The 14,921-nt window shown below is 36.8% G+C and overlaps 1 protein-coding gene across 2 annotated transcripts in view; it reads right to left on the reverse strand.

Annotated features, from left to right (window-relative positions):
• Csmd3 (CUB and Sushi multiple domains 3) overlaps positions 1–14,921 on the reverse strand; it is a 1,591,133-nt gene that overhangs the window by 39,042 nt on the left and 1,537,170 nt on the right. For both annotated transcript variants that reach the window (XM_032915225.1, XM_032915219.1), the window contains 3 exons: positions 14,050–14,223; positions 11,633–11,815; positions 7,373–7,549 (listed from right to left, as the gene is read on the reverse strand). In XM_032915225.1, the coding sequence (XP_032771116.1) occupies positions 7,373–7,549; positions 11,633–11,815; positions 14,050–14,223 (534 nt within the window). The remainder of the gene's footprint in view (positions 1–7,372; positions 7,550–11,632; positions 11,816–14,049; positions 14,224–14,921) is intronic.

The following is a 14,921-nucleotide window of genomic DNA, read 5'->3' on the forward strand; positions in this document are numbered from 1 at the left end:
AAAATCAGACACTAAAGGCATGATATCTATGTTACTCTTTGTGACAAAATTTCTCATATTAAACAGCTCATTATCAACTTAGAGAGAAAGACTACTCTTAAGAATTTGTAGTTCCCAATGGGCATGACTTTAGCCAAAATGCCCAACAGTGGGGAAATGGAACCTGAAGAGACCACCTCCAGTAGATAGACAGGGCCCCCAGTAGAAGGATGGGGTCATCAAACCACCTTCAATTTTTTTGTCCCAAAAGTGTTCCTGTCTAAAAAATACAGAGTCAAAAATGCAACTGAGACTGGTGGAAAGGCCACCCAGTGAGTAGCCTAGCTTGGGATCTATCCCATGAGTAGGCCCCAAACCCTGACACTATTCCTAATGCTATGTTGTGTTTCACACTGGAGTTTCATATAGCTACTACCTTCTACCAGCACATGACTGAGACAGATGCAGACACTCACAGTTAAACATTGGATTTAGTCAGGGAAAACTATGGAAGAGTTAGGGGAAGTATTAAAGGAGCTGAAGAGAAAATTGGACATTGCACTACCAGCTATATCTCTCCTGGGCATATACCCAAAAGATGCTCCAACATATAACAAAAACACATGCTTCCCTATGTTCATAGAAGCCTTATTTATAATAGCCAGAAGCTGGATAGAACCCAGATACCCTTCAACAGAGGAATGGATATAGAAAATGTGGTGCATCTACAAAATACTCAGCGATCAAAAATAACGACTTCATGAAATTCATAGGCAAATGGATGGAACTAGAAAATATCATCCTGAGTGAAGGAGCCCAATCACAGAAAAACACACATGGTATGCATTCATTGATAAATGGATATTAGCCCAAATGCTTGAATTATCCAAGATGCAATGCACGAACCACATGAAACTCAAGAAGGATGACCAAAATGCGGATGCTTCAATCCTTCTTAAAAAGGGGAACAAAAATATCCATTGGAGGGGATAGGGGGGCAAAGTTTAGAGCAGAAACTGAAGGAATGGCCATTCAGAGCCTGCCCCACATATGGCCCATATATATACAGCCACCAAAACTAGATAACATTGATGAATCTAAGAAGTGCATCCTGACAGGAACTGGATATAGATCTCTCCTGAGAGACACAGACAGAACATGTCAAATGCAGAGGCGAATGCTGGCAGCAAACCACTGAACTGAGAACAGGACCCCTGATGGAGGAATTAGAGAAAGGACTGAAAGAGCTGAAGGGGCTTGCAACCCCATAAGAATAACAATGCCAACCAACCAGAGCTTCCAGGGACTAAACCACTACCCAAAGACTATACATGGACTGACCCTGGGCTCCAACTGCAGATGTAGCAGTGAATAGCCTTGTTGGGGCACCAGTGGAAGCCCTTGGTCCTGACAAGGTTGGACTCCCAGTATAGGGGATTGTTGGGGGAGATGGTAAGGAGGGTGGATGGGGAGGGGGACACCCTTAGAGAAGAGGAGGAGTAGGGTTTAGGGGGTTGGTGGACAGGAAACTGGGAAAGGGAATAACATTTAAAATATAAATAAGAAATACACAATTTAATAAAAATGGGGAGGTAGCTCCTAGACCCTAAGCCATTAAACGAACAGCATACATGGTGGGAGACCACTGGCACATGTGTAGTAAGGACTGCCTTGCCTAGCCTTGGTGGGAGAGGATGCACCTAATCCTGTAGAAATTTAATGCCCTAGGGAAGAATTCCCCAGAGGGTGCTTCACACCCTCTCAGAGATGAAAATGAGGGGAGAAGGGGAGAATTCTGAGAGTGGGAACCAGGAGGGAGGGCAACAATGGGGATGTAAATAAATTAGATAATTAATTTTAAAAAAGAATTTGCAGTTCCCATTGTAGAGTGCATGTGATATAGGTATTATGAATTCGCCTTGTGAACCCAAACCTTTTGCTTTACTTAATTTTGTTGAAAATAGATTACTTTTTCATACAATACATACTAACTACAGCCACACTTACCACACTTTTTAAAAAATTTTTCTTTTAATGGATATTTTTATTTACATTTCAAATGTTATGCCCCCATCCCATCCCCCTCCCCTTGACATTATGATTAAACTATATTTATAGTTTTCTATAAAGATTCACTAATGTTAAATATTCATATGATTATATTTTTGTGCCTACAGAGTTTTTTGAGTATGAATATTGACAATTAAACTGAAAAATATTATTTGGGACATATCATATGTAATCCTTGATTTCTAAAGTAATTCATAGAACTCCTTCTATCAAATGCAACCTAATTCTATTTTAAATTTTATATCAAGAAAGCTTTTCTTCCGATCATTATCATTAAGAAAAGAATATATTAAAAAGACAAGGGGTTGGGGATTTAGCTCAGTGGTAGAGCGCTTGCCTAGCAACCGCAAGGCCCTGGGTTCGGTCCCCAGCTCCGAAAAAAAGAAAAAAAAATAGAACAATAAAAAAAAAAGACAAAACAGATGTGGATAAAAAACAAATAATTCTGAACATTACCAAAAATAATTGTTTTTAAACCTTCCAAATTTACTGCCATATAAAATGTCTATGTACTTTGAATGCATGGAATTGCACTTTCGGTTATTTCATGGTTTCACCCATATTCTTAATGGGGAAGAGGATATTAACAGAAACATCACAGAGAGCCTTGCTTTCTGGACAGGAACTTTTACAGAATGAGTTAGAGTCTTAGCAAGAAGAAACAACCATGCAGTTAGGAAGGCACATAAGTTTAGATGCATCCATCACAGGAGAAGACAGGGTGGGGGTTGAGGGGGTGGGGTGTGTTGCACAAATAGTGGGAAGGGCATCTGAGCGCTGCAGCAGCATGAATGAACATCTGACAACAGAAGCTGCAGAAGTGAGTTTGTTCCCTGACTTCCTGACAAAGCAAAGGCCAGTGAAAGATTCAGTATCCATTAGCAACAGTCTTTGTAAATAGCACCTGCTTGGCCGGCAATTCATTCACTACCAGCTTGTTTGCTACCAAATAAGGCTTTGGTCTTTGTAGACAAAACCTTAGAACAGTAACTCTTTAGGGCTTTGCCCTAAAATTAGAGAGATCAATAAGCCACAGTGAATGCTGGGAGATTTCTATAGAAAATCTTTGGTAACTACCCAAGTCCCTAAATGTGCACATACACTAATTGATAACAGGACTATCTTCTTGCATTCTCAGAGAATAATATAGTGCATGTATTATTATGTGAGATTAAATAAAAATTTGTTTGTAAAATTTATACATTCATGAGTTGAAAAGGAGTAACTGAATTGCCAGTTTAAAAAGAAATACAACTAAATCACATTGTTTAAAGTCATTCAACTACTTTGATGAAAATAGTCTCATCCTTTTTATTCTGTTGATTCCCATTTGTTATTATTTATAATAAGTTTAAATCACATGACCTCTACACTACAAATAAAGTGTAAATGTTGTAGTTCATTCAGTTTTCCACTTCAGATCTATTTTCTGTTTAACTTCTTTAGTGTACATATGACTGAGTACTCTGAAATATAATGTCACATGTTTCATAAGTTTCAATGTAATTAACTTTAATGAAATGCGCAATGAATATTAAACATGTTTCACCCATAGGCCAAAATACTTCATTTTAATAATTTATATTTTCTTATTCAGATATACATTCTATTTATTTTATATAATTAAACAATTTTTGTGTTATCTTTTCCTTCACTGTTATAGATGGTGCACCAAGAAGCATGTTTGTTGATCATCAAATCTCGAGATTGCCAACAGGAGACCATAATGCCACTGTATCAACAAAGTGATCTAAAAGCATCTGTCACAATGTTTCTAAACTTACAGGATTTCTCAATTTGATCATATCTTTTGTCAATTTCCTTTTCAAATCTCACAGAGAATAGTTTAATCTCAACATTGGCACTATTAATATATTGTCCCAGATAATTCCTGACTGTGGTGGTGGGTTTTGTGAATTTGGAATATTCTGGAAGGTGTCTAATAACCACATGCTTTCTTCCAAAACAGGACTTATTTTGAGGTATAGCCACCAAAAATGTGTCGTGACTTTGACAAGTCTCGTTGTCTAGGAAATAAAAATGTCCAAGGTCAAGAATGCAAGTACTGAGAAATAATACCCGCTCCTTCAAAGGGATTAGATCATATCTTAGCATACATTTACTTTGGTTTTTGGCCATTCATCATTTCTTCCTTTCCTGGCAGATCAGCTCTGTTATTAGGACTATCTGCTGTAAGAAGTTAAAAAAAAAATCTCCAAATGGTTTCATTATCGGGGTTTGTAGCCAAGATACAGCAAGGGCCATTTTCCAGCTGCCTGCTAGAAATTAAAAGCCTTAGACTCCTTATCACTCAACTTAATTTGTTAAGTGTTTTGTCTGCCTCTAATGAATAAGACCTCCAAGGTAAGCGGCACTGGCATTGGTCATTTTATAAGTGCAAATCCTAGTTCATAGAAGAGGGAGGGAGCAAGGGAGGAAAGGAAACAGAGAGAGAAACAGAGAGAGAGAGACAGAGACAGAGACACAGGCAGAGACAGAGAGACAGGGAGACAGGGATAGACAGAGAAAGACATTAAGGAAATATTTTTCCAAGGAAATCATATCAATAATTTTTTAGATCTGAAAACTAGCTCACAATCTTTTTCACAAAACTCCACGTGCACAGTATATAGTATGGGCTTAAGTTACTAGGTGTATACATATCTGATACACGGAAATGTACAGGTACATTAATAAAACTTCCATTTAAATAAGTATTTTCTTCTGCTTTTTAAAAAAATATTATTTTAATTTGAGGAACATCACCCCATGCTGTTTCCTACCTTTAAAACCTGCTACACCACTCCATTCTCTTTCAAATTCATGTCCTGTTTGTTTATTGAATTTTTACATACATCTGTGCATATGTAATCTATATTCTTACATATAACCTCCTCAGTCTGTATATTTTACTTTTTTATGTATGATTCCAGAGCTGTCCATTAGGTACTAGAAAACCAATAGGTGTGCTCCTCCATGGGGAAGACTTCTTCCCCTGCTGCCTTTATTCCTTAGTTGACTGTAGTTCTTCCATCCTGTCTCTCAATGCAAACACACAATATCACTTCACTACACTGTAAAATCAGAGTGCCATTTTTAGCTAAGTTTTGTGGCATCAAATATCTTTTCTTCCCAGGCTGAGTTTTGTCTATGGGTGTAACGTCAGTCATAAATTCCTCTGCTCATGTTGTCTGCTATTTAACTGTGTAAACTTGGTTATAAGATATAATCTTTAATTCAAAAATAGAAGTTTTGAGAAAGCTGCCAGTCATAACTGGCATTATTGACTTTCCTAATAGTTGTTATCAATTACTTCTTCTATAATAGTGAATTTCTGTTGTATGAATCTTAGCAATACATCAGCCTACTATGTCCTGAATATAACAAATCTTCTTAGAAATAATTTTTGTGTGCTTTAAAAGCATCTTGTGTCATTCATTCTCACTGACTGGTGATCCTAAACTTGATGCCCCAGGGAAGGAGAATGCCAGCAGGGTAAGTTGGGGCTGGGTGGGTGGGGGAGCGAGCTCTTAGAAGTAAAGAGTAAAGGGTGAAGTACTCCTAGAGAGGGACCAAAAAGGGGGAATAACATATGGAATGTAAATAAATAAAATTATTAATAAAATAATTATTGTATAGCATTGAGTTCTTCTCATACTCAGGAAGTCCTTGAATGCTACCATTTCTCCATTTTTCGACCCATGCAATACAAGTCTAGGACAATATAGAAAGTTCTAAGACTCTACTTAGGGATTACTTCCATTAATAAGAAGAAATATAAAGCATGGATACTAATACAATCACATATCCATAAAGAAGTACTATGAACCCTTCATTGTTTTTATTGTAGATTTTTTAGACTGCTAATTTTCACTTGAACCTCCTTGTTCTGTCTTAGAGATAGATTTCTGTCCATAACTTAGGTTATTATGATTGAATTAGCCATAATTCTGCCAATACAATGGTTAACCTGTAGCAAATTCCCAGGTTCAGGAAAATTGATAGTTCAGTTACGTTGTTCAGCATGATGTTTCTCTCTAAAATACTAAAATAAAGCAATGTATTTTGTAGTTTCAACTGGATGTATCCTTAATTGGTTTATTTTCAATGATTCCTCCACTCTCTATTCAATCTAGCTTTCCCCATCTACTTGCATCCAGACCCGTCCACTTTCTGCATCTTCTTAGGAAGGAAAACAGGTATCTAAGGGACAATAATAAAATATAATATAATAAGATGAAAATAAAACAAAAAAAATAAATTGGAATAAGACAAAGCAAACAAACATAAGAAAGACAACCCAAGGAAACACTTAGGAGACAATTGTAGACACAGAGACAAACGTGCACACACTCTCAGGAATCAAAAACACAAAACATTGAAGCCATAGTATATGTGAAAGACCTGAAGGCATTTGAGAGAGAGAGAGAGAGAGAGAGAGAGAGAGAGGGAGAGGGAGAGGGAGGAGGGAGGGAGAGGAGGGAGAGGAGAGGGAGAGGGAGAGGGAGGAGAGGGGAGAGGGAGAGGGGAGGGAGGGAGAGGAGAGGGAGAGGGGAGGGAGGGAGAGGGAGAGGGGAGGGAGAGGGAGAGGGAGAGGGAGAGGGAGAGGGAGGAGGGAGACTTTGACACAATGTTATGAGATAGAGTAATCTCCAAAAATGCCTTTGATTTTGGTTCTATTTGCTCACCTACTACTGGACATGGACCTACTTTTTCTGAGAAATCATGAAGAACAACAAATAAAATATTTACAATAGTATCATCTTCACTAAATATTTATCCTTCCTTTATCTTTCTATTCAGACTTCCTTTCTAGAAGCCTTTCTGGCTTCTTTTTCTCATTCTTGCTCTCTTTATTTGATCTTGGCTTTCCATTGTTTCTGAAGAAAATCAAGGTTTCATATACATTAGGCAAGGACTATAAAACTGAACTACATCAAAACACCTGTAAGATCTTTCTGTGTCAAGGTGAGTACTCAAAAATATTGGCTGAGCTTTTTAAACATCAAAATAAATATTGGTTTGTGTTAGATTGAAAAAGGAAAATTGAATTCATTATGACTTAATCTGATGTACTGCTAATTAATAATTATTCATAGAGTGGTATTAAATGACATAAATATGATTTATTTTCTTTGATTCCTCTTTCCTCATCCAGCCAATATAATACCTTGGTAAGGCTACCAATTCTTAAAATCATCAGTGTATAATTTAATCATAAACATGCATAATCTTTTAATCTCAAAGAATTAATATTTAAGACTTAAAACAGTTTTATATATTTTTATTTTAGGATAATTTTTAAATATTAAGACAAACTTACTTGTACAGTTGGGCAAATTTCCAGACCATGTTCCGTTGGCAGTACACTGTCTAACAGAGGGTCCTGAAAGGATATAGCCTTCCATGCATGAATAGATGACGGAACTGGAAAATGTGGTACCATCAATTCGAAAGACTTTCCCATTTGCTGTTGTTCCTGGATTACCACATTGCACAGCTATAAAACAAACAGTTAATGAGTATGTTTAAAAGTAATACAAACAAAAATCCTTCTGCAAAGTCTTAATGACAAATCCCTTTATCAAGTACTATACTTCTCCAAACTTAGCAGTGAAATATCAGATTTATGCACCTGCCTACCTACTTCCTAGAACTAGGTCCATTTACATAATTCTGCCACCTCTCATTATTCTACTCAAACTTTAATTTATTAGTGACTTCATGAAACCACTGCAGAGATCAGAGCTTTCCTGATTTACTATTGTCACAGGAAATAGCCTCATGGATACACACAGAGATATATTTAATGGCCTCATCTGTCATAGCCAGAAGCTGGTAACAACACAAATATTACACAACAGAAGAATGGATACAGAAAATATGGTTCATTTACACAATGGTATATTACTCAACTATTAAGAGCAAGGATATCATGAGTTTTGCAGGCAAATGGATAGAACTAGAAAATACCGTCCAGTGTGAGGTAACTCAGACCCAAAAGGACATGGTGTGTACACTCACTAAGTACATAGTAGCCCCAAAAGTACAGAAACCCAGGATAAAATCCACAGAACTCCAGAAGGTTAACAAGCTGAAGGGCCCAAGAGAGGAAGCCTCAATCCCATTTGGGGGGGAGAAGAAAGCAATCACTGGAGCAGAGGTGGGAGGGACCTGAGGGAATGGCGAGGGGAAGGGGGTGACATGATCAAGTATTGGGGGGAACAGGAGTGAAGCCTTGGTGGCCAGTAAAAAGAATGGACACAGGTAATCTTGGGAGGAAGAAGGTGGAGGGACCATCTAGAATGTACCAGAGTCCTGGGAGGTGGGAGTCGCTCAAGGCTCAATGTGAGGGACCTAAGATGAAATGCTCAGCAATGTGGAGAGGGGACTTGTAAAGTCTATTTCTACTTGTAGAGTAGAAGGGCAGGTCATCATCAAGTGTGGGATGGGGTTGCCATTTCACTGTCAAGTGTTTTGACCCAGAATTATTCTTGTCTAAATGAATTGCAGGGACTAGAATGGAGAAGAGACTGAGGGACAGAAGTTTCAGTGATCAGCCCAAATTGGGAACCAGCTCACAGGAGGCCTCAAGCAAGGCGGGAGACTTACTGATGCTGTGGTATGCTTACAGACAGGAGCCTGGCATGTCTGCCCTTCAAGAGGCCCAACAGACAGCTGAAAGACTCATATGCAGATACATACACCCAACCAATGGACAGAAGCCAGGAACACCTATGGTTGAATTGGAATAAAAAGCTGGAAGAAGCTGAGAACAGTGGTCTCAACTAACATGGTAACCCTATAGGAGGACCAGCAGTCTGAACTAAACTGGATCTCTCAGACACTGGGCCAACAAGCAGGCAGCATACACTAGCTGATATGAATTTTCCTTATGAATATCGATGCCAAAATATTAAGATTCTCAAAAACAGAATGCAAAAACACATCAAAATGACCATCCATCATGAACAAGTAGGCTTCATCCCAGGGATGCAGGGATGGTTCAATATATGGAAATCCATCAATGTAATTCAATATATAAACAAACTTAAAGGAAAAAAAAAACAGGATCATCTCATTATATGCTGAGAAACTATTTGACAGAATTCAACACCCTTTCATGGTTAAAGTCTTAGAAAGATCAGGTATTCAAGGACCATACCTAAATATAGTAAAAGCAATATACAGCAATCCAGTAGCCAAAATCAAACTAACTGAAGAGAAACTTGAAGCAATCCTACTAAAATCAGTGACCAGACAAGGCTGCCCACTCTCCCTACCTTTTCAATGTAGTACTCAAAGTCCTAGCCAGAGCAATTAGACAACAAACAAAGGCCAAAGGGATACAAACTAGAAAGGAAGAAATCAAAATACCACCATTTTTGATATGTTAATATACTTAAGTGACCCCAAAAGTTTCACCAGAGAGCTCCTAATCCTGATAAACAAGTTCAGCAAAGTGGCTGGATATAAAATTAACTCAAACAATTAATTATCCTTCCTCTACTCAAAGGATAAGCAGGCTGAGAAAGAAATTAGGGAAACAACACATGTAACAAGAGTTACAAATAATATAGAATACCTTGGTGTGACTGTAACAAGCAAGTGAAAGATCTGTGTGGCAAAACTTCTAGTCTCTGAAAAAAGAAATTGAAGAGGATCTCAGAAGATGGAAAGATTTCCCATGCTCATGGATTGGCAGGAATAATATAGTGAAAATGGCCATCTTGCTGAAAGCAATCTACAGATTCAATGCAATCCTCATCAGAATTCCAATTCTTCATAGACTTAGAAAGAGCAATTTGCAAATTCATTTGGAATAACAAAAAACCCAGGACAGCAAAAACTATCTTCAACAAAAAAAGAACTTCAGGGAGAATCACCATCTTTGACCTCAAACTGTATTGCAGAGCAATAGTGATTTAAAAAAAAAAACCAAACTGTATGGTATTGGTACAGAGACAGGCAGGTAGATCAATGGAATAGAATTGAAGACCCAGAAATACCGCCCCCCCCCACACACCTATGGTCATTTTATCTTTGACCAAAGAGCTAAAACCATCCAGTGGCAAAAAGATAGAATTTTCACTAAATGCTGCTAGTTCAACTGGTGGTCAACCTATAGAATGCAAACTTATCCATTCTTATCTCCTTGTACACAGCTCAAGTTCAAGTGGATCAAGGACCTTCAAATAAAAACAGATGCACTAAAACTAATAGAAGAGAAGGTGCCTAGAACACATGGGCACAGGGGAAATTTTTCAGAACAAAACATCAGTGGTTATGACCAAAATTCACCAAATGAGACCTCATAAAATCACAAAGCTTCTGTAACACAAAGGATTTTTTAATAGAACAAAATGGCAATCAACAGATTGGGAAACGATTTTTACCAATCCTACATCTGATAGAGGGCTAATAACCAACATATACAAAGAACTCAAGAAGTTAGACTCCAGAGAACCAATTAATCCTATTAAAAAGCGTGGTACAGAGATAAACAAAGATTTCTCAACTGTGGAATATGGAACCGCAGAGAAGCACATAAAGAAATGTTCAACATCTTTTGTCATCTGTGAAATGCAAATCAAAACTACCCTGCAATTCCACCTCACACCAGTCAGAATTGCTAAGATCAAAAAACTCAGGTCATAGCAGATGCTGGCAAGGATGTGGAGAAAGAGGAACACCCTCCCATTGTTGGTGGAATTGCAAACTTGTAAAACCACTCTGGAAATCTGTCTGGCTGTTCCTCAGAAGATACAGAGGCAGATGCTCAGAACATACCGATGTGTATGCTAGCAGCCAACCACTGAACTGAGAACAGGGTTCCCAGTGGAGGAGTTAGAGAAAGGACTGAAGGAGCTGATGGGGTTTGCAACCCCATTAAGAACAACAATATCAACCAGTCAGACCTCCCAGAGCTCCCAAGGACTAGACCACCATCCCAAAAGAACACAGGGATAGACCTAATGGCTCCATCCACATATGTAGCAGAGGATGGCCTTGTAGGGAATTAATTGGAGGAGAGGCCTTTGGTCACGAGAAGGTTGGATGCCTCAGTGTAGGGGAATGCTGGGGAGGGGAGGAGGTGAGAGTGGGTGGATGGGTGGGTAGCACCCTCATGAGGGCAGGTGGTGGGGTGATGGGATGGGGTTTTCTGGAGGGGAAACAAGGAAATAGGATTACATTTGAAATGTAAATAAAGAAAATATCCAATAAAAGAAAAGAAAAAAGAAAAAGAAGCCTTAGACACATATACAGAAGAAGACTGCCTGTTCTGGTTTCAATGAGAGAAGCTCTTAACACTTGAGAGACTTGAGGCCTCAGGGAGTGGGGAGGTCTGATCAGGTGGGTGTTGGGGGTGTCATGAGGGGGTGGGGATGTCCTCTTAGAGATGGGAGTGGAGAGTATGATAGGGAGTGGTCTGAGGGTGGACTGGGAGGGGGATGGTGACTGGACTGTGAAAAATGTTTAAAGAATAACAACAATAATGGAAATCTTTTAACTCAATGAAGTTGAAAATCAGACTGAAGTATGTTAAGCACTTTCCACATATTTAACTTTGACATGAGATTACCTTTGCACTCTGGCTGCCTCCCAGTCCAACTGCCATTAGATAAACATGTTCTTTCTTCTGAGCCATAAAGAATGTATCCAGTATCACAGGCAAACCGTACAGTGCTTTTCGTTCTAAAATCACTTTCCTGTCTGGAGCCATGACCAGGCGTGCCTGGATCCCCACATGTACCAGTGGTGTCACCTGCATGCAGCAAAGTTCAAATTAATTTATTATGATATGCATTGATTTTGTTCACCATTTTCACCAATAGCCTAGTACGCATTTGTTATATACATGCTATTTTCACTTAATTTGACTGAATAAAAATGTCAATAATATTTCCCACCTGGCTGTACTCATATGAAGAAAAAGCACAAATAATGGTTTCTGACTATTGTGTTATTTTTGTTATTGAAGATTTGTAGATATAAATAGTTACAGGTATTTCATTATAATTCCCACAATATAGTTAATAAAAGAATGGATAAAAATTTGTAAATGACAAAAATATGTACTTAATGGAAAATGTATTTATATAAAATTTTTAAAAAAAATGTGGCTAGAGTGATTACATAATTCATTCTCTGAATCATCTTATGATTAATAATCTTTTGGCTGTTCTGGAATTGCTGTGAGCTAGAACAATATAAACAATATAATAGAATTATTCCAATGAATTACATTTTTGCCCTTTTAAATTTCCTCTCGCAAAGTCTATTAGCAAAGAGTTATCAACTAGCTGATTTCTTTTTCCTCTATGAGAATATAGAAATAAATTGTAAGCAACCTAGAATTAAAAGCTGGGAACAAATTTCAAATAGAATTTCCCTCATCACTGTCAGCACAAGGTTCTTCAGTATTAGCAGTTTCTCACTCTCTACACTACTTCAATATTTCTAAACACAGTTTACACATTCATAATATAAAGATACACATTAACAGAGAGAGAGAGAGAGAGAGAGAGAGAGAGAGAGAGAGAGAGAGAGTTGATTGTGATGGTACTTAAAACTTTCATGTGTGTTCTAGGTGGAATCTATCCATAAACTTCTATTTTTAAATCTAAAATGCAATGTTAATTACTACAGGCATTTCAGGCATTTTAGACTATTATATTATTGTTTAATATATCAGCAGTTTATTCTTCCCTTCAATACTAGGCTTTTAATATACTGTATAAAGATGAGAAGGATATTTGTATGGCTGGTCTTCTGGAAATTTACTTATAATGAGTAAGTTAAAGATAAGACTGATTATCATGGAAGACAGTTTTAGAATTACACTAATTTGTAAGTTAAATTTGAAGCCCTAATCACTGCCACGATTTAGAAGATTTGAACTCAACCACTTCACTTTTCTCACTTCTAAAGAGAAAACAATATAAAACTCTTCCTAAAATTATCTATTACAATCTTTACAAAATTAAATCATGTAAAAGGTTTGATTAATATGTAAATTTAGAGAATTATGGGAAAAGAGTATCATATCTAGTAACAGATGAACATAAATAGTACTGACAAGAGATCTATTCTATCTCTAACAATGTTACGATATTTCTAAAGAAAGTAATAGGTTACACATCGTCGTAAAATGCATTACATACTATATCAATGGGTTATTAATTAAACCTACATTTTATATTCATTAATTTAAAGATAACTGTTATAGGTATAATGAATAAATATATATTATAGTAATAATAGATAAATAAGTTTGGTATTGATAAATAGCTTTCATAAGACTCGTTTGGTCATTGGAGTTTAAAGCATTTAGATTTTGTTTTTTAATTTGCCACTAAGTAAGCATTGCTTAGAAAGAAAGAGAAATGAATTCTGATAAACATTACTCCTGTACCTTTTCAAATTTGGGAAAATCAAATTTGATATGTACTAAACTAAAATGTCTACACAGTCCTTATGAATTTGTACTGAAACATATTCTAAAATCACTTAGCTGTTTACATAGAGCACAGGTACAATCCAAAACACACACTTGAGAATTAGGATGTAAATCCCTGTTTCTCAACCCTTGGCTCATGACCCCTTTGAAGAGTACAATAAACCCTTTGTAAAGATTACTTATTAGCTATCCTACATATCAGATATTTTTGTTAATAATAATAACAACAACAACAACAATAATAATAGTAACAAAATTACAGTTACAAATTAGCAACCAAGATAATTTTATGGTAAGGAGTAAGCACAAAATGAGGAACTGGGTTAATGGGTCATTATATTAGGAAACTGAGAATCATTGATATAGAAAATTAGCATTCCTTTGCTGCTTAATTCACATTCCCTTACAAGCATTCAAATAAATGTTTTTCAGTCTTCACTCACAAAGTTTTTAAGAGGGATGTTGATTGCTTAGAGTATGCTGTATGGATTAGTAATCATAGTACATTTCTGTCATACACAGTTCCATTCCACTGGTACCTGAACAATGAGGTTGAGATCCACTCCAATGTCCATTTAGCTGGCAAGTCCTGGATGCCTGGCCTAGAAGAGAACGCTTTCCTGTGCAGGAATAGTGAACTGTTGACCCAAAAGTATACTTCTCTCCGGACAGGACTGCATTAGGAGGAATGCCAGGGTGTCCACAGTCAATCACTACAATACATAATTTTTGAATATAAAATTTTTTTATATCTCCTATCGAACAACCTGAATCAGCTTGTTTATAAAATAAAAGTAAATTTTCTATTCCAACATGTCAAAGCATTTTCCAGCCAGTACTCTGAAGACTACATGTGACCAAAGTCAGGTATGACTGCAGATGGACACAAAATCAGAAATTTACTTAAAATATTCTGAAATTTTCTTTCCTTTTTATTTATGTAAATTTGATCAGTCCTAAACTGTATACTTTGTAGATGACAGATTCAGTTGCAATGCCAAAATGTTAACTTAAATATTATTAAGATGAACATATCCTTGATATTAAAATAGATACACTTTATAAAATTTAGCTTCCTAAACATGAAATTAATGTCTTAGTTATGGGGACTATTGTGTTAAATCATTCATCCTGAGCATGAGTTTAATAGGAATTTGAAAGATAAATATATACAGCCATGTTTGTTTTACTGTGACAAGTGGTTAGTACTGACTGTACCTAACCAAACCATTGGTTTGAAATATATATTTAACTGGAGGAGAATGTCCAAGTTATTTAGAAGACTGAGAAAGGTCAACTAAATGAAAACATAAGGAAGCTCAGATTGATTAAAAGGTGGACTATACCAAAACTGAACGGGAAGAATTTTGAGACTAAAGATATAGAAAAAAGAAGTTCTGTGATTCACAAT

The sequence above is a fragment of the Rattus rattus genome, chromosome 1, assembly GCF_011064425.1.
Source record: "Rattus rattus isolate New Zealand chromosome 1, Rrattus_CSIRO_v1, whole genome shotgun sequence".
NCBI lineage: Eukaryota > Metazoa > Chordata > Mammalia > Rodentia > Muridae > Rattus > Rattus rattus.